The sequence below is a fragment of the Neoarius graeffei genome, chromosome 7, assembly GCF_027579695.1.
Source record: "Neoarius graeffei isolate fNeoGra1 chromosome 7, fNeoGra1.pri, whole genome shotgun sequence".
Classification (NCBI taxonomy): domain Eukaryota; kingdom Metazoa; phylum Chordata; class Actinopteri; order Siluriformes; family Ariidae; genus Neoarius; species Neoarius graeffei.
The window spans coordinates 25357616-25383329 of NC_083575.1; the positions used below are offsets into that span (position 1 = coordinate 25357616).

The following is a 25714-nucleotide window of genomic DNA, read 5'->3' on the forward strand; positions in this document are numbered from 1 at the left end:
CACAGATAATGTTCTCTGGAAATATTCCTGAGCCCATTTTGTGATTTCCAATACAGAAGCATGCCTGTATGTGATGCAGTGCCGTCTAAGGGCCCGAAGATCACGGGCACCCAGTATGGTTTTCCAGCCTTGACCCTTACGCACAGAGATTCTTCCAGATTCTCTGAATCTTTTGATGATATTATGCACTGTAGATGATGATAATGTTCAAACTCTTTGCAATTTTACACTGTCGAACTCCTTTCTGATATTGCTCCACTATTTGTCGGCGCAGAATTAGGGGGATTGGTGATCCTCTTCCCATCTTTACTTCTGAGAGCCGCTGCCACTCCAAGATGCTCTTTTTATACCCAGTCATGTTAATGACCTATTGCCAATTGACCTAATGAGTTGCAATTTGGTCCTCCAGCTGTTCCTTTTTTTGTACCTTTAACTTTTCCAGCCTCTTATTGCCCCCGTCCCAACTTTTTTGAGATGTGTTGCTGTCATGAAATTTCAAATGAGCCAATATTTGGCATGAAATTTCAAAATGTCTCACTTTCGACATTTGATATGTTGTCTATGTTCTACTGTGAATACAATATCAGTTTTTGAGATTTGTAAATTATTGCATTCTGTTTTTATTTACAATTTGTACTTTGTCCCAACTTTTTTGGAATCGGGGTTTATATTTTATATATATATATATATATATATATAAAAATCAATGAGGCAGAGAGGGACGAGTACCTTCTTTTGCAGCAAAAGCCTGACTGGCTTTAATCACTTCCTTCAATTCAGGGTTGTAGCGCGTTCCTTCGGGGAATATGACAAGATACATCTGTGGAGAAAATAATGGACCAGAGCACAAACATTAGGGATGTTTATATCTCTGAAGCAATTACTGTAGAAGCATAAATCAATCAAAGCTTCTAAGGAATTGAATGCATCACTCGGAAATGCCCATTATTACAGTGATGGAAGACTCCAACTTAAAAGGCTTTGCTCCACCCCATATCAGCTGTCATGGGATCCCAAAGAGTGTCATGGGAAAAAGTCATTTGGCATAAACCTATTTTTTCCCAGTCAGTCACAGAAACTTCAGAGAAAACGGCCAGGACATTTCACCCAATAAAGAAAATTTAAGTGTCAACATGAATCAACTGTAAGCTTGGACAGCTTCATCATCTTTATAGCCCTTTATTAGTCCAGGCAAGCATGGATTGGACTGTCATCTGATGCTTTTCCTCCATTTGGCTTGATCTTGTGCAACAACTTGACGGCAGGTTTTCTGAGGGCGGCCCCGATCCTTGGAACCATTCACCTCCAGGCACTGAACACGTTGTTAGTCAGTTGCTTTTTTAAAAAAACATATATATCTTGAAATTGGATTTCTTCAAAATAAGCAAACTCAGTATGCGAGAATGTTGTTTATTCGGAGTATAAAGACACACTTGTGATACGATGTGATAGTGGTGTCGAGATCCAACACATTTTCTCTACAGCAAAAATAAGCATTGCTTGATTAAAATATTTCAGTGTATAAAGTTGCAATCACTGAAACTCCATTCAGACTCCCTGCAGCATAAAACCCAAACAAAAAGGTGTGCATTATAATGTAAAAAATTAAACATCAGCTCTCTGGTCAGGCTTTCACTGATACGCAGGGTTGCCAATTCTTCAACAAATTTCAACCCTAACGACACCTGAAAAACCACACAAAGAGAGCTGAAACTAGCTTAGGAGAAGTATGTGCAATAGCTCGCCGACTTTATTATGCAGTTACTGTACAGAGTCCATCCATCCGTCATCTGTAGCCGCTTATCCTGTGCAGGGTCGCGGGCAAGCTGGAGCCTATCCCAGCTGACTACGGGCGAAAGGCGGGGTACACCCTGGACAAGTTGCCAGGTCATCACAGGGCTGACACAGACAACCACTCACATTCACACCTACGGTCAATTTAGAGTCACCAGTTAACCTAACCTGCATGTCTTTGGACTGTGGGGGAAACCGGAGCACCCGGAGGAAACCCACGCGGACACGGGGAGAACATGCAAACTCCGCACAGAAAGGCCCTCGCCGGCCACGGGGCTCGAACCCAGAACTTTTGCTGTGAGGCGACAGCGCTAACCACTACACCACCGTGCTTTTCTGTGTGGAGTTTGCATGTTCTCCCCGTGTCCGCGTGGGTTTCCTCCGGGTGCTCCGGTTTCCCCCACAGTCCAAAGACATGCAGGTTAGGTTAACTGGTGACTCTAAATTGACCGTAGGTGTGAATGTGAATGGTTGTGTCTATGTGTCAGCCCTGTGATGACCTGGCGACTTGTCCAGGGTGTACCCCACCTTTCGCCCGTAGTCAGCTGGGATAGGCTCCAGCTTGCTTACGACCCTGTACAGGATACGGTAAGCGGTTACGGATAACGGATGGACAGATGAATCCTATTGGATCGGGTTTGATTCGGATCCTACCCGATCAGTCGTGAGTGAATTGATACGTAATCATTGACTTGTTTAACTGTATTTTTGTGCATCGTAAATCACACCCCTGCCTGTTTCGCATAATGTCCTGGTTTTAAGTAGGAAATGCTGTACAGTATTGTATACTCACTGGTGCGCCGACATCCACCTGAGAGCGGAGTTTCCTTCTCATGGTCTTTTCATCAAACTTGGCGCTCCGCTTGACATATACGCCTCCGTGCTTTAAAAGACACACAAGGTATCCCTGATCCCAATAACGCTTACCAAATTGCATTGATGAAATATCACAAGGAAGCATACAATACCTGAGAGAAATACCAGCCGTACAGCGGAAGCCATTTCAGACCATCTTTTAACACGTATCTTACATGGCCGAGTGCATTTTGGCGAATTGCTAGCATGTCAGCAATGATCCAATCCGCTATGGCATTTTGGCGGGGGGGGGGGGGGGGGATATACAACAAGGCTCAGTCAATCAATCATGCAATTTCATAGACAGACTTTATACTGTTAATAAAAAGGTTATTAATGCTTAATGTAGTCTTGATGACCACAAATAAGCAATATGGCCCTGCACCAAGACTTACCTGTTGATTGATGGTTGGACAGATAAACGATGTTCTCCTTCTTCTTTGGTATGTCTCCATAAATAATAATCTAAGTGATTAATAAATAAAACACTATATGAGAGAATGCAGGAAGTGTAAAAAAAAAAAAAAAAAAAAAAAAAACCACCACAATACATCTGCCAAAATAAAACACAACACACGAAAACATTAACATTCGCAATAGCGACTTTTCACATACATTATTCTCAAGTGTATAAGAGAAACGTCCTGGGTTGTAAACACACCAGGTGTGACATTCAATCCGTGCTCATTATATATAGCTTATTCGAGCACAGTGATCTCCAGAAGCTTGTGTAAAATGTTACTGCTACAGTTTCAAGTATGAACCTCCGCTTGTGCTATTGAAATACAGTGTCTTGCAAAACTTATTCATTCATTCATCGCCCTTGGTGTTTGTCCTGTTTTGTCACATTACAAGCTGGAATTTAAATGCATTTTGAGGGTTAGCACCATTTGATTTACACAACACGCCTACCACTTCAAAGGTGAATTCTGTTTTTTTCCATCTTGTGTTTGTGGCACAATATTAAAGTTTTTTTTTAATTCTGGTGTGTGCATTAGTATTCACTCTCCCCAAAGTCAATACTTTGTAGAGCCACCTTTTGCTGCAATTCCAGCTGCAAGTCTCTTGGGGTATGTCTCTATTAGCTTAGCACATCTAGCCACTGGGATTTTTGCCCATTCCTCAAGGCAAAACTGCTCCAACTCCTTCAATTTAGACAGGTTGCGTTGGTCTACAGCAATCTTCAAGTTATGCCACAGATTCTCTCTTGGATTGAGGTCTGGGCTTTGACTAGGCCATTCCAAGACATTTAAATATTTCCCTTTAAACCACTCCAGTGTAGCTTTAGCAGTATGTTTAGGGTCATTGCCCTGCTGGAATGTGAACCTTCAGCCCATTCTCAAACCTCTGGCTGATTCAAAACAGGTTTTCCTCCAGAATTACCCTGTATTTAGTGCCATCCATCTTTCCTTCAGTCCTGACCAGCTTTCCTGTCCCTGTAGATGAAAAACATCCCCACAGCATGATGCTGCCACCACCATGCTTCACTGTAGGAATGGTGTTCTCAGGGTGTTGGGTTTGCGCCACACATGATGGCCAAAAAGATCAATGTTAGTCTCATTTGACCAGAGAATCTTCTTCCATACTCATTAAAATGTCGCACAAATTTGACAGCACATCTAAAATAGCATCAGAAGCATCATTTAGGATGTAAACATCCTCCATGGTTATGGCATGTACTGTAACAAACACTGAGCAAAAGTAGTTGACGTGCTTTTGAAGTTGGTTGTTGCACTTACGGGTCACCCATGCATTAGGGATGTCCGAATGTGTTTCACAGTTTGAACACTATTCGCAATTTCACAATCTTTACACAAGGCAATAAATGCCCCTTCCAATGTTTCAAATAAGATGTTCTACTTTTATAAAAGTTTCTTCCTTTCCTCAATTGATCTGGCGAAATAACCCTCATCATTGGATGCAGGGAATTTGAACTCCGCAGCCAATCAGAATGCGCGACGTCACGATCTGTTTACAACTCGCCAAATATGGTGCCAAATCGTAAAACAGCATTTCAACACATGCACTTTAGCTTCAGATGGTGTAAAATCGTTTAGACTTTGTATATTAAATATCAAAATTTCAGGATACGCTGCCAAGTAATATGGCTACACGTAGGGCTGAACGATCTATCGTTTTCAACCGAAAATCGCGATCTCAGACAACACGATTTTGGGATCGTCAAAGCCGCGGTTTTTCTCAGTGCTCCTAAACTGACCCATGTTTTGTTTCGTCAATAAATTGTCCTCATTTTTTACACTACAGACAAAAAAAAATTACGTTCAGGAAAGCCTTGTGGCACTCAGTGTGAAAGAATTTTGTGAATATCTCCTTCCGTTTTCGTGTAAATCCCCGTTGTTTGGAGGGAGCACTGTGAGGAAAAAGTGCGCTTTCTCTGTCTCTGTGTCTGAGCACGCGGGTGGGGCTGCTCGCTCTCTCTCACACACACAGGAGGGAGGGGCCCTGCAATAGCGACTGCTACAGCCACTGCATCACTCTTATTTCCCACAGGGGAATTGTTGGCTCTAGTTATAATTTATAATACTTATGTACATTCTTTTACAAAAGTGCAATATTTTGATGCTGCTGAGCCATTGATCAACCTTTTTTTTTTTTATGTCTGATATGTTGTAAATGGGAAAAGTAAAAGAAGCAAAAAAGTTTACTTAAGAAAGATGGCTCTCTTTTTATTTTAAGTTATTATAACTTGTTCCTCAGGCACTCAATGTTAATAAACAGGCCTACATTTGAAATCTGTTGACCTCAGTTTTCATTCTTGCATTAGCTTTATGGAATTCATTGTATTAATTAATTTGCACTGAAACTTGATTTAAAGAAAAAAAAATCGTGGTTGAAATCGAAATCGCAATATCTGCCAGAAAAATCGCAATTCAATTTTTTCTTAAAATCGTTCAGCCCTAGCTACACATGTATCAACTTTTAGTGATTAAAGAATGAAGTATAAATGTTGGGTGCTATGACTGAAATAGAACAGATAAAATAATGTGGTAAATTAGATCTGATCCCATATATTATATTATTCAAATATCCAAAGATGATGAAATCTATCAAAATAGCCAAACTAGGTCTACATTAGTTCATTACAACAAAAATAATAACTATTCTGACCCTCTCTGGTACAACCAGACCATGGTAAACCCAGTATACCCTCAGTTGCTAGGGTATCTGCTGTTGCCATGGCAACGGTTTATGCAAATGAGCTGAATTTGCAAAAATTTACTACTAGTTCCCCCAAGGGCATATCCTGAAAATTTGGTGTTTATAGCTTGTCTTATTTAAAAAAAATACAACATTTCACCCCTTTTTGGCTCACCTGAGCATACCTGTTAATTAGCTAATTAACAGGTAATTAGGGTTATACATCACCCCCGAGCAGGTAAGGCTTTGCAAAAATCTCACTAGATTATTCCCAAAAGTTCACCCTTTCAGGAAATGTATGGTTTGTCAATGATTCTCATGATATTTTATTAAGAAATAAAACTTCATGGGCAATAAAAATGCCCATTTAAATCCAGCATGATGAGGGTTAGTATGCCACCCTCACCTTTCATCCAGACTTGGGACTGGCCTGTGTGTGTCTTGTAGCTATTACATAAAGATGTATTTAAAAAGTTCATTGTACCTCCATTTCTATAAGAATATCTACAGTAGTGAGAATTCAATATCTACAATGTTGAGAATATATGAGCCAAAGTTGAAACCATGACAAAAAAGGAAAACATGTCCCCATCACACAGGGTGGGTTACAGGCAAAGCTTATTCTATAAACAAGTTAGTTGCATGGTGAGGCAAAACTTAGCTTATTCTAAAACTTATACAAACAATTGTTCATGTAAAACAGTAATCAACAGCATGTGTTAAACGAACAGAGAACAAGAACAAAGGAAATTTTTAAATGTAACTAAGAAATTGATAGAACAAGAAATGCAAACAAAATATCAATGTGAACAAACAATAAAGATATAATAAATGTTAGCAAAATATGAATAATCTTATTTTCATTAATTTCACCTTAAAAATGCACCAGAATGCATGAATATGAATTGAAGAATCAAAATTTTCCAGGGGAGGGCCCCCGGACGCCCCTCTTTGTGCAAGCACCTGCGGCGCTTGCAGCGGCTGCCTGTGGCAGCCGTGGTTCGGGTACCGCGCGTACTCGGGCCACCACATTTTCCATTTGGGCCAGTCACTTTTCAATTCCACTGGCCCAATGGGCCACCAGTGGTAAATGCTTAATGTCTAGGCCTGTGATAAGTCAGTAACTAAGAAAAAATACAGACTAAGAAAACGTGATGAATACTTCCTTGCAGGCTTGTCATACTCGAGTCCAGGACTCTGAGTCAAGTCCAACTTATGCCCTAATTTTAAGGACTCGTGACTCAAATTGGACTTGAGCACTGCTGGCTCTGACTTGTGCATTAACTGCATTAGGACTCGTAAATTGAAGATGAGGACTCGGATTTTTTCTTTATTTCTTATAACATGCCATAATTTGGCGCAAGATATTTATATCTACATTAATTTTTGTACTAATTTCGTGCAAGAGTGTCACACCTGTGCACCTTGGCACATGCATCAGATAGACTCTCGGGCGTGCGCTGGACAGCACATGCACCAAGCCGACTCCGTCCGAGTCGTAAACGATTCGCACCTGCACGATTAAGGCGCAATCAGCGCCTGTGAGAAGGGGGGGGGGGGGGGGGGGGGGGACACCACACACTTACTTTGCGAAGTATTGAGCTGCATTGCTGACACATTACCGAGCCTTATTTCCTTGTTTGGTTTCCTGATCCCTGATTTCCTGTTTCTCGTCTTTGATTCTGCAGAGTCTACGATAGCCTGTTTGTGCCTCGCTCGACCTATTGCCTGTTTCACCATTTTACGATTTTGCCTGCCGTTCTGGATTGTTTACCGTCTTCACTTGTATTAATAAACACACCTTCTGCACTTAGATCCGTCTCCCAACCATCTCTGACAGAATACTTCACACTCCCTGACAAAGAGAAGCACATTCACCTGTTCATACGTCATGTTCAGGAACAAACCAAATGTTAATGGCGCTGAAACAGCCACCGTCAAATGGTGCAGTTGGAGTCTTGGACACTTTTTTTTTTTTTTTTAAATGACTTGGACTTGAACATTGGGGACTCAAGACTGGACTTGGACAGGAGGTTTAGTGACTCGACTACAAACAATGCTTCTTTGACTTGATTTTTGGAGGAAAAAAGTAAAAGAATAATTTTCAGAACCCAGGGGGAACGCTGCTCATGCAGTAACACAACTCCTCTCTCAGCACACAGTCATATACCTTCTCTAAATCCAACTGATGCATTAATAAGTAGCATTTCAACCCACTTTTCCCACTTCCACAGGATGGATTAAAGCTAAACCAGGTGAAAGAACTTTGCCCATCCTGCTCTGATTTACTTTATTGCCTAGACCTAACTTACAGCACTTCTTGAGATAAAGAGAGCCATATCTCGGTCTTACAAGTTCCAGATGGTATCTAAAAACATTTCATTGTATCAGACCTGTCATGGTGGCAGGTCACACCTTTATGGCAATGTTCAAGTGTTTTGCAAGACAACTGAACTTGTTTTGCAGGTCATTCAGCCTAATCGACATTACAACCAGAGGCAGGTGCATTTCTCAAAAGATGGATGGAGCACACATTTTGTTCTTGTCGTTGTCGACTTCTCAGACACGCATTTCACAACAATTATTGATATGGTGAAGAATTCTGAAAGATGTTTATTTCACATTGATAGAAAGAGTCTCAGGTGTCAGTGCTTTGGAACAGCTTTGGAACAGTGCTGGACGTTTCCTTGCAGAGGACTTTGCACTTTGTTTACCTTTTTTTTTTGTATTACTAACTTCAAGAAAGAAAGAAGCTGGTGAAAGATCAAGAAGATAACAGGAACTACGGTAACTTGTCGAGAGGATGTTCCACAAAGTTAAACATTAACTATAAAATGGTTAAAACATGCCATTCTTGAATGAATTAAAAAGTCAGTGACAAATTTCTTTGGAGAGAGGAACCCCCCCCCCCCAGGGATGTGCCGTTATAGAAAAATACTCCACTCGGTCACTGATTACGTTTGTCTAACACAGGGGTGTCAAACCTGATCCATAAAGGGCCGTGTGGCTGCAGGTTTTCATTCCAGCCATGCAGCAGCACACCTGACTTGGCTCATTCAATCAACTGAACTGTCTTCACACAGTCAAATACTTGCAGCCACACCCACCCTTGATTAAAGGGTGGGTGTGTCAGTTGATTGAATAAGCCAAATCAGGGTGCTGCTGCATGGCTGGAATGAAAACCTGCAGCCACACGGCCCTTTATGGATCAGGTTTGACACCCCTGGTCTAACAGGATGCCTGGTCATGTTTTATTCCTTACAGAATGCATGATGTGAACGTCCTAACATGCAGTTTTATCTGAGTTTCCAACATCAAGAATACGACAAGGAAGGGATACGAGTATGATAGTATTCTTAAACTCCGAGTCATTTCTACTAGCATGAAGATTGTCTGCAATTCAGAGAGACTTCAAATTTGCCCTGTATAATGGCGTCTTCGTCAGCTGTCCATCGCTAGCGAGGATGACTGCTTCATTAGGATGTTCAGAAATGGAGATGGGCCGTGAGGCCCACACCAGAGCAACAGTCGTCCGCAGAGGTGGCACGAATGGCCTGATTGAGCCGCTATGGAATGTCTGAGCCCTCGTATACTCCCTCTGATGCTCATCTTCAATTGCAGACACCGAGCATGTTGCTCTATCCGAGGAATCCCTTTCCCATGTCTGATCGATAACTCCAGCATGCTCCTCTTCAAGACGTCTTTGCTCCTCGGTTTCGGTCCTCCTTGTCTCCTCAATTCAGTTTTCCGTAGAAAACAGCTTTGGGTAGTCGCATGTCAGACATGAGCCAGATATGCCCAGCCCAACAAAGTTGGGAGGCTGTGATCAGGGCTTCCACGCTTACTGTACTGGCTCGCCTGAAGACTTCTATATCGGGGACCTTGTCCTGCCATCTTATTGTGAGGATTTGACACTGGTGTCGGAGCTTTAGCCTGGTCAATTTCTTGAAATGTTTATGGTAGAGCGTCATGGATTCAGTGGCGTAAAGCAGAGATGGTAAAACTGCAGCGTTGTATACTTTCAACTTGGTGGTTCTCTTGAGGTCATGGTGAGACCTTTTGTAATGCACCGAAGGCTTTGGTGGCAGCTTGAATCCGGTGGTCTCCCTCAAAGTCTGACGAGTTTGCGTTGGTAACTGCACTGCCTAAGTAGATGAAACTCTCAGGACTCCCAAGAGGCGTTCCATTGACCAAAACAACATTGTTTGACCTTGCCTGTGGCTCAGGTGATGGTTGGTACAGGAGTTCTCTGATTTTCAATCCAAAGAGGGTTGCAGCTGTGGCAAAGCGATCGACGATTTCCTGCATGTCATCCAAATCTGTTGCTACAAATGCAGGAGTCGCCTGTGTACAGCAGTTCTTGCACGCAAATTTGCCAAGTTTTGGTTGAGGACTTGAGTCTGGCAAGATTGAAGAGTTTGCCTTCCGTTCAAGTCCTGATGTAGACTCCTTTATCTAGGTTAGTGCCCATAGTCTCTAGGACTGCTGTAAAGCCGGTATCTCACTGGGCTGCGACAGCTTGCGACAAATTGTGAACGTCGTTTGCGAGAGTGTTTCAAAAGCGTCTTGAAACATTCACAGGGCTTCTCAATTTCCTCACGTGAGTCACAAAATGTCGCTCCTTCGTCGCTGAAATTTAGAACGTGTTCAAAAAATTCGTGCAACAAAATTTCTCTCAAAATAGCCGCAAATGCGTCGCTGATGTCGCGAAGCCGTCACGAACCCTTCTCAAGTCAGTTTCCGTGAGACAGGAAGTGCGCGAGTATCTCACTGGGCTGCGACAGCCTGCGACTAGTTGGAGACCCAACAATTGCGATAAAATATGTGAATATCAATTCAGTGTGATTCCAAGTGAAAATTGTCGCTAATTCGCATATTTTATCGCAATTGTTGTGTCTCCAATTAGTAGCAGGCTGGCGCAGCCCAGTAAGATACTGGCTTAAGGTAGGACAGCTCTGTATAATGGCGTATAGTAAATGCTTTAAACATTAAAAAAAGAATACTTTCGTTTATGCTGATAAACATCGAGTTGGTGAGATACAAGTAAAGGAGAGCATGTCTGAACATGCTGTATGTTGACAGTGAAAACAGGACAGTAACAGGGCAGAGCAGTAAGCAGGAAAAATCCCATGTTATGACTAGGCTGTCTTTCAGTAAAGTGATCTGCATTAAATAAGGAATAAAGCACTATTCTTGGAAAACGATCCATACCGGGCTGGTGTGATACGGCCCGACATAAGGCGGTCGGTTCTCAACAAGTACAATTTTTAAGTTAGTAATGAATGACGTGCTTTTTTTTTTTAGCCGTTTATAGTTGCATCTCATGTTGTGGAATGTCTGTAAAGAAAGCAATTTTTTTAATGTTAAAGCAGCCACACACACACACACTTTTCCCTCTTGAAATTATGATGAAACAAGAGACACTGAACAAAGTGCAAACATCTCTGTCCTGAAGACTTCCCAGGATTGTCCAGAAAATCTGAAGTGGCCGTCTTAAAGTAGTAGGCAGCTCTGGAATTTGTGGCAGCGAAGCCAAACGCGTGTTAATGCTAGAAGGGTCTGGGGGCATGCCCCCCAGAACATTTTGAAATATACATGCCTTCTGGTACATTCTCAGCTAATAAATTACTAACCATTTCCCTGTAAGACACTTGCAAAATATGTATGAAATTTCCTTCCAGATGTGTGTGTGTGTGTGGGGGGGGGGGGGGGGGGGGGGGGGGGGGTGCTTGGCTTTCTCAGTTCCCCTCTGTAGTACGCTGCCTGGCTCTGTAACATAACTATGTGGTGAGCTTATGGTGTATGTGTAATGTACTTGATGTGCCTCTGGTGTGGTATTGTGTATTGTACGGTTTTAATTTCAGCATAAATATTTGCACACAATTAGTTATTTGCACTTTATAAGCATGAAGCCTTAGCTAAGAGACCAGACATCTCTATGGGAACTTCAGCCCTCTGGGTAGCTTCCGGATATGAAAATAATTCTTAGATATGAAGATATTAATTACGTACAAACCGGCTGAAAACAGACTTTATATTTATTTGACCCACGGAAGGTTTTAATTTCTTCTTCCGTGGCATTTTGTGAAAACTGAGTGAAACTGTCTGCAACAACCATCAACTGCGTCTTTACTGTCTGCTACGGCGTGGTCATGTGGTCCGGCTCAGCCAATCAGGACGCGAGAATCGATCAACAAATATGGCGCTGCTTTCGGGCATGCTAGACCCGAATCGAAGACAATTTCATGGTGGAATAATTGGATTTGCAGCAAATCATGGAAAGCGGAGGCTATATAAAAATTGCTTGAACATTGAAAGGAAAGTTATTTTTTTTCTTGGATCGAGTAGCCCACGCAGACCGTCTGTGGAGGCGGAGAAAACCACCGGTCACTGGCACTTGTTGACCTCTCTGCTTCCCCATGGCGGAAAACTTCCCAACTGTTGACACTGGAGACTCCTTCTATAAAGGGTCATACAGGCATCAAGAAAACTAAACCACATCAACGATTGTGTTCATAATGTAATCTTAAAATCCTGTTTATTACTAGCCTTAGATTATACAGATTATTCAGCACACATGCCCCTGTGAATGAGCGGTTACTCCAGAACATGTCTATAATCCCGTCCCTACAATCAGTGCTGCAGTTATAGAAAACTGATCACCAATCAGTTCCATGAATTTAACAGCCCTGTGGTACCCGTTATCTTAGGACAATGCCAATGCCTCAATCCATCACTTACCTGGAAACTTTGATTTTACACAAAACATAAGTAGTACATTGGTTTGTGAATATTTGCCTCAGGATCACGATAACGAACAATACATTGTGTACGGCTTGTAAACCAAGAGACTGGTCAGATATAGCCTAACAATCTACAACACTAATGAACAGTTCGTCTACATATTAAAAAGAGTTACAATGTTTATTACAAGAAACCATTGTGGCGAGGTCAGTAATGTATGAAAGCCCGTTTCCGTCACCATAATGAGGTTTCGTTTAATAATGAAATACTTTTCTCATGAGATCCTCCATCATAATGACTTAGCAAGTCATAAGATACCCTCTCATACTACCAAAATATGTTCTCATATCTCATAATAACGAAATATGCCAAGTACAAGTCCTCCACGGCATCCGTCAGTTGTGGCGTCCCACAGGGTTCCGTCTTGGGTCCCCTTCTGTTCATTATCTATGTACTACCCCTGGGCCAAATTATCCACCATCATGGTTTGAATTTTCCTTCTCATGCAGATTGACATCAGCTGCAGGTCTTCTACACCCCGCTCCTTCTCTGAATGCATCCATGACCTAAAGCTGTGGATGAATGTTAACTTTTTAAAAACTTAATACTGGTAAAACGGATCATCTTCTGATTAGCTCCAAATCAGTCACCTCTTCCAACAGTAGTTTTAATTTGGTCTTTGATGGCACGGTCATTAAACCTTCACCCACTGTACATGTGCTGAAACACTCGTCCATGCTTTTATCGCATCATGACCAGATTACTGTAATGCTTTGTTCAGTGGTCTTCCAGCCAAGTCCGTCGCTCAGCTTCAACATCCTCAAAACTCTACAGCCAGAGTCCTCACCCACACTAAACACTCGGCACACATCACCTCCAGAACCTCCGCTGGCTTTCTGATCTATACTGCATTCAATATAAAATTCTTCTGTTTATATTTAAAGCACTCTATGGCTATGCTCCTCAATATTTAATGGATTTACTTTAACACCCCTCTCCCGTTCGCAGTCTCAGATCTTCATCTTCTGGATTGGTGTCCGGCCCCAAATTTAAAGTTATCTGCCATGGGTTCCAGGGCATTTAAGGTTGTAACCCCCAAGCTGTGGAATTCTCTCCCTCATTGTCTTCAGGATTGGACATCTCTTCCCAAATTCAAGACTCCTCTCAAACCTTATCTCTTCTCTCTCTGCCATCCTTCCTCTCCTGATCACCGACTGTTCGAACAAATATGTTATCTTCATGCTCACGCAAACAGTCATTTTGTCTTTTCCTGTGTCTCCTTGGCTATGGTTGAGTTGTTCCTCTTTGTCATGCCATTACTCTGTAAAACATCCTTGGGTTGTGAAAGGTGCTATATAAATTAAACTTGTTGCTGTAATGAAATGAGAAAGTTTCTAAGAATTATGACTTAGTAAATTATTATGAGGGTGGCATGGTGGTGTAGTGGTCAACACCACAGCAAGAAGGTTCTGGGTTTGAGCCCAGTGGCCAACAGGGGTCTTTCTGTGTGGAGTTTGCATGTTCTCCCCGTGTCTGCGTGGGTTCCCTCCGGGTGCTCCGGTTTCCCTGACAGTTCAAAGACGTGCAGTTAAGTTAAGTGACCACTCCAAATTGTCCATAGGTGTGAATGGTTGTTTCCCAAGCTTGGAAATGGGAGGGTTGGGGCAAGAAGGGCATCACAAAACTATACTCCAATTAATATGACCTGTAGATCAGTAGGATCCACAGGGCAGCAACCACCCCCACACACGCACAAACATCAGTGGGACAAGCTGGAAGGAGTGAGTAAGTCATTATGAGATCATCTTTTAGCTGATGCTGTTAGGGGTCGCCACAGTGGATCTGTTCCACATATTTTTGATTTGGTATAGGTTTTACACTGGATGCCCTTCCTGACACAACCCTCCCAAATCTATCCGGGTTTGGGACTGGCACCAAGTATGCACTGGCTTATGCCTGGGTATTTTACCTGTAGATTGTACCTTGGGAAACAGAAATGGACTCGATCCGGGCTTGAGGTGAACCATGTTTGGTAACTTGCGCAGAATTGCAGCAGTAGGGTGGCCAGTTCATATCTGCGCACTTGCACACATTCACACCTGTGAGCAATTTAGAGAGTCACCCATTAGCCTAACCTGCATGTCTTTGGACTGTGGGGTTAACCGAAGCACCTGGAGGAAACCCATGCAGACATGGGGAGAACATGCAAACTCCACACAGAAAGGCCCTCCTCGGCCACTGGGCTCAAACCCAGAACCTTCTTGCTGTGAGGCGACAGTGCTAACCACTACACCACCGTGCCGCCCAATGGGCTTCCACAGTCATGTGAGAAGGAGGATCTTGTATATATGTCCTGTTTTTGGAAGGATAGAGTCAGTAAACTCACCTCAACTCCAGTGTAATTTTTAAAGAAAACCACCACCATGCTCTGGTACACAGTGTAGATGTTATCAGTTCTACTCACCTCATCACGTGTATATATGCTAGATTTACTGTATGGACATGGGATCAGAAAACTATTTTATTTATAAGCAGGAGTGGGCAGCACGGTGGTGTAGTGGTTAGCGCTGTCGCCTCACAGCAAGAAGGTCCGGGTTCGAGCCCCGTGGCCGGCGAGGGCCTTTCTGTGCGGAGTTTGCATGTTCTCCCCGTGTCCGCGTGGGTTTCCTCCGGGTGCTCCGGTTTCCCCCACAGTCCAAAGACATGCAGGTTAGGTTAACTGGTGACTATAATGCCGCTTTTCCACTACAAACGCGGCTGAGCCGTGCCGAGTTGGGCTGAGTCGAGCTGAGCGGGGCTATTGGAGTTGCATTTTGACTACAACCGCGCTGAACCGTGCTGGCTGGAAGTGGGTGGACACACTGGGTGGAGTTAGCGAAAGTGGGTGGACGTCACGTGATGTCGTTAAGCAGTGCAAACAGTGACATCAGTGATCTTTTAAGCGGTAGTCTCACGACCCGAATAGTAAACAATAAACATGGAGGACATGGAGTCGTTAGTGTTGCTGGTCTTGGTGCTGTGGCTTGTTGTCACCGACAACGCCAACAGATACTGGCAAGAGCGTATAGATGAGCCGAGGCGCATAAGGCTTCAGAAATTCTCGTAATTCGTAATTCTCCTTCTTCCGGGTTTACAGATCCCAGCGTGCTCGCGGGGCGTGTGTGGGCATGTGAGGACACTCCTCCTCACCAATCAGTGCACAGGGGAGTGTCTGCTCACGCCCCCAGCCTCACTCGGCACGCTTCAGCCCCACTCCAAAACTGTGTGAGTTTTAGGGGCTAAGCAGGGCTGAAGCGAGCCGAGTCGTGCTGGTTTTTGGTAGTCGAAACGCGAGCCGTGTTGGGCTGAAGTGAGCTGAAAAAGGGCCATAAATTGACCGTAGGTGTGAATGTGAGTGTGAATGGTTGTCTGTGTCTATGTGTCAGCCCTGTGATGACCTGGCGACTTGTCCAGGGTGTACCCCGCCTTTCGCCCGTAGTCAGCTGGGATAGGCTCCAGCTTGCCTGCGACCCTGTAGAACAGGATAAAGCGGCTAGAGATAATGAGATGAGATGAGAGAAGCAGGAGCCACACGGACCCACCCACAGGGGGCACAGGCCCACCCACCCACAGGGGAGGAAATGGGCTTCCACAGTCATACATGTCCTGTTTTCGGAAGGATAGAGTCAGTAAACTCACCTCAACCCCGGTGTAATTTTCGAAGAAGAACAGCACCATGCTCTGGTACACGGTGTAGATGTGATCGTCCACAGTGTGGTAGAGTCTGTTCGGGAGGACAGTGGACAGGACTCTCCATGCGCCCCAGGAGAGCAGGTAAACCGGCGCAGTGCCCAGCATCACCGCGGCCGGGATGCAATAGCGCAGAGAGTGTGTGTGCACAATCAGCGACAGCAGCATGTTTCAGAAAACAACCCAAACACTACAAGCAGTGAAGAAGTGAAGCGAAGTGAAGTGAAGTGAAGAGGGCGTTCGGAAAGGCGCTGTGCGGCTCTCCACAGTGTCCGGAAGCGAGATCCTGCAGCTGCAGCTCCTCCACATGGGTTACACACAAGCTCTGCTTTAAAGTTTCACTTCAACCCTGTCATTGTGCACATTCAAAAAAAAAAAAAAAAACCGCTGCTACAATATAAGCGCTCGAACAGAAAACATGACAAAGTCTACTTCTGACCAGACACTCAGTGCACAAGCATGCGCCTGTCACTGTCAAAACCGCCGAGTGCGACCCTACACCAGGCTTTACGGTAACCACAAGCGGTTTGATTTAATCGACTTTAGAAAAGTTCACTCACACACTCTCTCATTAATCCCTCCGACACGCGAACAGCGCCTCCGTCTCGCAGAATAAAACACGTGTTTATAAAAGTTTGTTCGATCAGAAACAGATCAGTATAAATCCACCGGACAAGCTGCTTTTGATTCCGCTTAGTGGTTACCGTAAACTCTGGAATAGACTCGCAGTGGGGGTTTCAAAGGTGAGGCTAATGTTGATGCTACAGAGTTGAGCAATAAACTCAAATGGCAAGGTGTCCAAATAACACCAGTGTTTCCCTCATAACACGCCGAGATCCTCAAGTCCGCCAGCTGGAATTAGTTTGAAATAAAACTCTTACAAATCTACTTATCTACTCTGCCTTTACCAAAGTCACGCTACACTCGCAGCTGCACAGACCACAAATTACACCCAGTGACGTCAGAGACTCACTAGTATCGCGCTCGCTCATTGGTGGAAGCGCCTGCTCTGTGTGTAAATGAGGGCTGTGTCCCAAATCGCTCATTACTCTGAAACTAGGCTGCACAAGCCACTGTTTTATAGTCTGGAATAAAGCGATACAAATTACACACACAAAAAAAAAAATCTGGATTTATACTTTCTCATCGGTTTACTAAACAGAGCAAGAAAGCAAATATGAAACTTAAAAAAAAAACACTTGATATCTAGTGTACTTATATGTGGAGTAAGAAGGCATTTGGGATTCAACCAAAGACACGCCCCTTTTTTCGAATCTACAGCAAACACGTGAAAGGAAACTGCCTGCACGGTCGGGCTGCGTTCAATAACCTTATGGTAACCTTTCTATGCTGGGATGTAAAGTTGTGTATCAGTGCAGGGGGAGAAAAGTTAAAGGTTCCTAAGCATCGTGTTTCTCTGATTCAGCTCTAATGGTCACCTTATATAGTGTGTGTGTGCTTCAGCAGCATGCAGGGGAGGTGATCTGTGGTTTGGGATGTAACCTCAGTCCGGGTCCTGCATACAGCACACACCTGCAGGTTCTGTCATCCTTTTCACACTTCTGGTGCTGGAGAAGATACTTTCATCTCATCATCTCTAGCCGCTTTATCCTGTTCTACAGGGTCGCAGGCAAGCTGGAGCCTATCCCAGCTGACTACGGGCGAAAGGCGGGGTACACCCTGGACAAGTCGCCAGGTCATCACAGGGCTGACACAGAGACACAGACAACCATTCACACTCACATTCACACCTACGGTCAATTTAGAGTCACCAGTTAACCTAACCTGCATGTCTTTGGACTGTGGGGGAAACCGGAGCACCCGGAGGAAACCCACGCGGACACGGGGAGAACATGCAAACTCCGTACAGAAAGGCCCTCGCCGGCCACTGGGTTCAAACCCAGAACTTTCTTGCTGTGAGGCGACAGTGCTAACCACTACACCACCATGCCTTTCTGTGTGGAGTTTGCATGTTCTCCCCGTGTCCGTGTGGGTTTCCTCCGGGTGCTCCGGTTTCCCCCACAATCCAAAGACATGCAGGTTAGGTTAACTGGTGACTCTAAAGTGACCGTAGGTGTGAATGTGAGTGTGAATGGTTGCCTGTGTCTATGTGTCAGCCCTGTGATGACCTGGCGACTTGTCCAGGGTGTACCCCGCCTTTCGCCCGTAGTCAGCTGGGATAGGCTCCAGCTTGCTCACAACCCTGTACAGGATAAGAGGTTACGGATAACAAGCAAACTGCGCACAGAAAGGCCTTCGCCAGCCACGGGGCTCGAACCCAGACCTTCTTGCTGTGAGGCGACAGCGCTAACCACTACACCACTGTGCCGCCCACTGATTATAATATAACTAATCATCATGATCATTTGCAAAAGTTATTACATGAAGAAGGGTTTTTTTTTTCATTCCGCATGTTAGATTTGGCACAGTTTTACGCCGGATGCCCTTCCTGACGCAACCCTCTCCAATTTATCTGGGCTTGGGGCCGGCGCCAAGAGTACGCTTATGCACCCCCACTGGCTGAATACATGTGCATCAATGAGAATGGGGATGAGAGTGTAGTGAAGATGCAAGGAGCAGACATAAAGAAAGTTGGTGAATTCAAGTACTGTGCAGGAAAATGGGGGCTGCGATAGTGAGGTGAGAAAGCGAGTGCAGGCAGGGTGGAGCAGTTGGAGAAGGATCTCGGGAGTCATTTGTGACAGGAAAGTCCCAGCAAAAGTGAAAGGTAAGATGTATAAGACAGTAGTGAGACCAGCTGTGATGTATGGATTGGAGACCGTACCCTTAACGAAGAGACAGGAGGCAAAGTTGGAGGTGGCGGAGTTGAGGATGTTAAGGTTTGCAATGGGAGGTTGGACAGGATAAGGAACGAGCACATCAGAGGGACAGCACATGTAGAGAGCTTGGGAATGAAGCTAAGAGGTGATGAGACTGAGATGGTATGGGCACATACTGAGAAGAGATGCAGAGCATGTGGGAAGGAGAATGTTGAGGATGGAGCGGCCAGGCAAATGAAAACGAGGAAGGCCAAAGAGGAGATACATGGATGTGGTGAGAGAGGACATGAAAGTGGCAGGTGTGGTAGAGAAGGATGCAGAAGACAGGGAGCAATGGAGACGAAAGATCCGCTGTGGTGACCCTTAATCAGGAGCAGCCAGAAGATGATGATGATAATTTCGTTTCATCAGAATTGAAATTTATTTAAGTTTTCTTTGGTCAAACTCTTCTTTTTTTTCTTTAAAAAGAGACTTGTTTGTCACATGTACAACCCCGATTCCAAAAAAAGTTGGGACAAAGTACAAATTGTAAATAAAAACAGAATGCAATAATTTACAAATCTCAAAAACTGATATTGTATTCACAGTAGAACATAGACAAAAAGGAACAGCTGGAGGACCAAATTGCAACTCATTAGGTCAATTGGCAATAGGTCATTAACATGACTGGGTATAAAAAGAGCATCTTGGAGTGGCAGCGGCTCTCAGAAGTTTTGTTTGTTTTCGTTTATTGCCAGTTAAGCAGCTGTGGCTATTTCATGGCAAATACAGGTAATAAATTTAACTTGACATATTCAAAACCAACAATCAAATAAATAAATACATTAAATAAGTTTGTTCACGGCGGCACGGTGGTGTAGTGGTTAGCGCTGTCGCCTCACAGCAAGAAGGTCCGGGTTCGAGCCCCGTGGCCGGCGAGGGCCTTTCTGTGTGGAGTTTGCATGTTCTCCCCGTGTCCGCGTGGGTTTCCTCCGGGTGCTCCGGTTTTCCCCCACAGTCCAAAGACATGCAGGTTAGGTTAACTGGTGACTCTAAATTGACCGTAGGTGTGAGTGTGAATGGTTGTCTGTGTCTATGTGTCAGCCCTGTGATGACCTGGTGACTTGTCCAGGGTGTACCCCGCCTTTCGCCCGTAGTCAGCTGGGATAGGCTCCAGCTTGCCTGCGACCCTGTAGAACAGGATAAAGCGGCTAGAGATAATGAGATGAGATGAGAAGTTTGTTCACATCAATACACTTTAAAAAGTTTAAAACCTTTAACGTTGGGACCTTATTAAAAATATTAAATATAGTATCATCTTTAAAAAATTTCTGTCTTTTTACTCTAAGGGCAGAGCAAGATAAAATATGCTTAATTGATAAGAGACTACCACAAAGATCCAAAGGGGAGGTTCACCTCCAGTTAATAAAAAACCATGAGTGAGTCTAGAATGTCCAATTCTACACCTTGTGTACACAACTTGATCATGTCTGCATGAAAATGACTGGGTTATCACTTGTTTCACTGTATTACATATGTCATGCAGCTTATTTCCAGCACATTCATCCCATTCGGCTTGCCATATATCACTTCTGTAAGAACAAAGCACAGGTTTAATGTCAGAGACAGGGATCTGACATTGAGAAATGTCTTCATTCAGGGCTCCTTTAGCAGCACTGTCTGCCTTTTCATTACCACTCAGGCCCACGTGACCAGGGACCCAACAAAAAATAATGTCCATGTTAAGTTTAGTTAGGTGATCCACTTTTTCAAGTATTTTGGTAATCAGGGGGTGATCAGTCTTTAAAAACTCCAATGCCTGAAGACATGACCTAGAGTCTGTGCAAATTAAAGATTTTTGTTGATTGGACTCTTCTAGGTATTCAAGGCCCAAGAGCAAGGCTTGGGCTTCGGCTGTAAAAATAGAGCACAGGTTTGGGATGCGTATTCCACGCTGGTTAGAAGCGACTACCATTGCTGACAACACACAAGTATCCGTTTTTGAGCCATCAGTATTGACCCATCCCACGTGACGTCACGGCAAATGCGGCTGCCATTTTGGACATGAACTACCAGTAGTCTACCACAGCCAACAACGAGGAACGACGGCGAAGCATCGAAAGGAATATAGCCATCAAAGAAAGTTTTTACTTTCAGCAAGACTTCCATCATGCCATTATATTGTTGTGCACCTGGATGTAGTAACCATCAACACACAAGGCAAGATTTATCATTTTATCGGATCCCGACAGATGCTGACCGACGGAGAAGATGGATAGCGGCCATTAACAGGAAAGATTGGCAGCCCTCGGCATACCAACGCTTGTGTAGTGACCACTTTGTTGGCGGTAAGACGAATAAAATTAGCCAGAAAAGGCATTACATTGCTGTTAACATTTTGTGGCGGCGAGTGTGTAACCAAATAGGCTAAAATAACCCATTGTAACCTCTTTGTTCTTCTGTAGTAGCTATTAGCTAACGACATTAGCTAACGTTGTGTTCCTTTGCTGTTGGTAGACTGTAGGACAGATCAGAGGTTATGTCCTACAAATAAGTGTTCAAAACAAGAGGAACATGTATGTGTCTCTTAAATCCAGGCCGTTCCCTGTAATCTGTAACAACGGTTGGAGAAAGTAATGGCAAATAGTGAGTGCACAAACCATAGAAGGTAAACTGTACACAGCGCCAGGGCAGTGTGATGGTATGTCTACTTTTAGATTGTGTTAGCTTATCAATGAACACACTCGTCACTCGACGAGTTTCACGTCTTTACGACGGATACTTAAATGTGTGTTAGGTATTATTGTTGCAGTCTAAGCAGTCGTTGAACGTCAGTGAACAATCCTGGTGGAAGCAGGTAAACGTCGTTCTCTAAGCCTGCTAACCTCAATTTTTGCAAATACCTCTCCCTCTGCTCGCCCTGTAAATGCCCTACGTCGCTGGATAGTGGAGGTGTTTTCTGCATCTCGCTCCTTTTTCTTTTATGTTTTTCGTTTGTCGTCTTCCTCGCATTTAAACCAATTCGAACCGAAGTCCACTTCATGTCCAAAATGGCGGTCACGTGAGTGGGAAGGGTCAATAGATTGGGATGTGCAAAGGGAAGCGCTGTCTTACATCAAGGAAACAACTCTGGTACTCGCTTGGATGTGTGCTAGATTTCTTTCTGTGACTTAGGTCCTGCACAATTACAGGTTGTCTCAAAGTCCAAGGGGGAGTGGAACAGACATGTGAAGATTGCAGACTGTCCAGATCAATGTTCAAGTCCTCCAGGAAGGGTTGTATGCGTATTCCAAAAGGTCTGATAGATCTAGGTTTAGCTTCATAAAACTGCAATAACTGGGGGTGAAAGACAGCACAGTAAGCAGGATTATTTTTGTTTGCTTTGAGTTTGATTGCATACTGTAGAGCAAGTTTTAAGCGCCTTAACTGAAGGGGGGGTTCTCTTGCCTCCACATACAGGCTCTGAACTGGTGAGGTTCTGAAGGCTCCCAAGACCAGTCTTAAGCCTTGATGATGCACAGTGTCTGGATGTATGATTTCCTTGCTGATCCGTAGACAATGCTCCCATAGTCCAAACGGGACCTCACTAGTGCTCTGTAAAGACATAGCAGCACAGTCCACTCTGCTCCCCACTTTGTCTTTGATAGAACTTTTAAAATATCCAAAGTTTTAAAGCATCTCTTCTTGAGACATGTGTGGAATGAAGGATAATTTATCAAAGGTAAGTCCAAGAAATTTAACTTCTTTCACCACTTGGATTGGTGCACCATCCATGTAGAGCAGAGGATCATGATGTAATGATCTAAGTTGACAAAAATGAGTACAGACAGTTTTAGATTTAGAAAACTTGAAGCCATTTTGAATCGACCAAGTACTGATCTTGTTTATGCATAATTGGAGTTGTCTCTCAATGGTACTCCTATATTTTCCTCTGCAGCAGATACAGAGGTCATCGACATAAAGGCTGCAAAACAAATGTGGGCTGATTGCTTGTACGATGCTATTGATTTTGACACTGAATAGAGTGACAGAGAGAATGCTGCCTTGAGGGACTCCTACGGTAGCTCTTGAAAATGTGGAGTTGAAAAAGTAGTACCCAGTTGGACCTGGAAACGTCTGTTGGACAGAAAGTTTGAGATAAAAATGGGCAGATGGCCTCTGAATCCCGTGCAGTACAGATCCTTTAGAATACCATATTCCCACGTTGTATCATAGGCTTTTTCAAGGTAAAAAAAAACTGCTACCACATGTTTTTTTCCTGATGAATCCATCACGTATAAAGGACTCCAGTCAAATAAGGTGGTCCACTGTACTCTTCCCCTTCCTGAAGCCACATTGATATTCAGTCAGATGTCCTGCTGTTTTAAGCATCCAAACTAGTCTATTATTCACCATCCTTTCCATGGTTTTACATAAACAACTAGTTAAGGCTATTGGACGGTAGTTTGTGGGGTCAGTGTGATCTTTGCCTGGTTTGGGAATGGGGATAATAAATGCTTTCTGCCAAGATGGTGGAACATTTCCTGATTCCCAGATCGCATTAAATATTGTCAGGAGATGGGCTAATGCACTGGATGGCAGGTTTTTTAAGAACTGATAGTGAATTGCATCAGGGCCCACTGCAGTATCATGGGAGTTTCTTATGGAGCAGAGAAGTTCATCCATTGAGAGGCTGATTGTACGGTTCTGAATTATCTGACAGGAAATTCAAGTCCTTTCCCTCCTCTTTCCTGCGCAGAGCTTGAAATTCAGGTCGACAATTTTCTACAGAGGAGTTCTTTTCAAACGTTTCAGCAAGTTTATCAGCAATGTCCTGCTTTGTTGTCAGAAGACCTTCTTGACATTTCAAGTGCTGAACTTTTGCCTTCATCTTTTTAATAAAGCTCCACACCTTTTTAGAGGATGCATCAGATGTAAGACTGGAAACATATTGTCTCCAGCTTTTGTGCTTTAGACTCATTGATAGTCCTACGTGCTTGAGCTCGGCAGATTTTCAATCTGGTGAGATTTTCTGTTGCAGGATGTTTGTTAAAAATTCTCTCTGCTTTCTTCCGGGAGTCAATGGCCTTTTTGCAGTTGTCATTAAACCATGGGTTGGACTTGCGGTGGGGCTTTCCTGAGGTCTTAGGGACAGTTTCCTCCGCAATTGCTATCAATGTTTCAGTGAAGTGCTCAACAGGATTTTCAATATTTTGGGGTAAGTGACCAAGTTGGGCGTCACAAAGGTGTTGGAAGACATTCCAGTTAGCTTTTTTAAGTTGCCATCTAGGAGGTCTTAACTGTATATCTGCTTCAGTAGATGTCATGATCAAGGGGAAATGATCGCTCCCACAAAGGTCATCCAAGGGTCGCTAACAGAAGTCAAGCAAGATGTCAGGATCACATATTGATAAATCAATTGCTGAGTAGTGGGCGGCACGGTGGTGTAGTGGTTAGCGCTGTCGCCTCACAGCAAGAAGGTCCGGGTTCGAGCCCCGTGGCCGGCGAGGGCCTTTCTGTATGGAGTTTGCATGTTCTCCCCGTGTCCGTGTGGGTTTCCTCCGGGTGCTCCGGTTTCCCCCACAGTCCAAAGACATGCAGGTTAGGTTAACTGGTGACTCTAAATTGACCGTAGGTGTGAGTGTGAATGGTTGTCTGTGTCTATGTGTCGGCCCTGTGATGACCTGGCGACTTGTCCAGGGTGTACCCCGCCTTTCGCCCATAGTCAGCTGGGATAGGCTCCAGCTTGCCTGCGACCCTGTAGAAGGATAAAGCGGCTAGAGATAATGAGATGAGATGAATTGCTGAGTAAGTACCATGGCCTGGATGTAAATAGGTAAAAGATCCATCATTCCACAGGCATAAGTCATTTTTAGAGATAAAATCTTCCAGAGTCTTGCCTTTAGCGTTTGAATGATTCCCACCCCATGCAGGGTTATGTGCATTAAAGTCCCCTAAGAGGAGGTATGGGGTAGGCAGTTGGTCAGTTAAGTCATCCAGGTCGTGCAAAGTTACAGTGACATCAGGAGGAATATAGACGGAGCACAAAGTAACTACTTTATGAAGCGTTATACGGACTGCCACCACTTGCAGATGAGTAGTAATTACAAGGTGGCTGTGAATTATGTCGTTCCGTACCAGGACAGCTGTCCCACCTGAAGGACGATGAACATTTGGGCCATAGGCATTAAACATTGTATAATTTTTTAAGGACATAATATTATTTGGCGATAGGTGAGTTTCTTGAAGACAGAAGACAAGAGGATTGAAAAGAGCAGCTAATCGCTGCAGTTCAGAGAAGTTTGCTTTAAAACCACGACAGTTCCATTGAATAATATGGTTAGCTATTGTCATGTGGGTAGAACAGGAACAGGGCCCTTGCTCCTACTTTTGGGGGAGGAGCTTCGGCTACGAGGGGTTGAGGGTTCCTTCATTTCCACATCCTTATAGTTTCCATTCCTATGTTCTTGACTTGATTTAGACTGAGAAGTAGTATTTGTCGATTTCTTTTTCTCTTTTGATGGTTGGGAAGGTTCAATCATGACAGACGTTTGACTGGCAGAAGACTGGGAATTCATGTTTTTGTTTTTATTGGAAGTTGAAGATGTTTTGTTTCCACTAATCAATTGCGGCTTATCTTTGTTCAGCCAGGTAAAGTCTGTTTGACAATCCGTTGACTTCATAGGGGGTTTCAC

The 25714-nt window shown here is 43.9% G+C and overlaps 1 protein-coding gene across 1 annotated transcript in view; it reads right to left on the reverse strand.

Moving 5' to 3' along the window:
- The window catches only part of agpat5 (1-acylglycerol-3-phosphate O-acyltransferase 5 (lysophosphatidic acid acyltransferase, epsilon)), a 36280-nt gene extending 19051 nt beyond the window's left edge, over nucleotides 1-17229 (reverse strand). Inside the window, exons 1-5 of the mRNA XM_060925449.1 lie at nucleotides 16231-17229; nucleotides 3045-3114; nucleotides 2763-2878; nucleotides 2588-2677; nucleotides 730-820 (exon numbers count right to left, since the gene is read on the reverse strand). Of these exons, the coding sequence (XP_060781432.1) occupies nucleotides 730-820; nucleotides 2588-2677; nucleotides 2763-2878; nucleotides 3045-3114; nucleotides 16231-16449 (586 nt within the window). The 5' untranslated portion in view covers nucleotides 16450-17229. The remainder of the gene's footprint in view (nucleotides 1-729; nucleotides 821-2587; nucleotides 2678-2762; nucleotides 2879-3044; nucleotides 3115-16230) is intronic.
- Between the last annotated feature and the right edge of the window lie 8485 nt (nucleotides 17230-25714).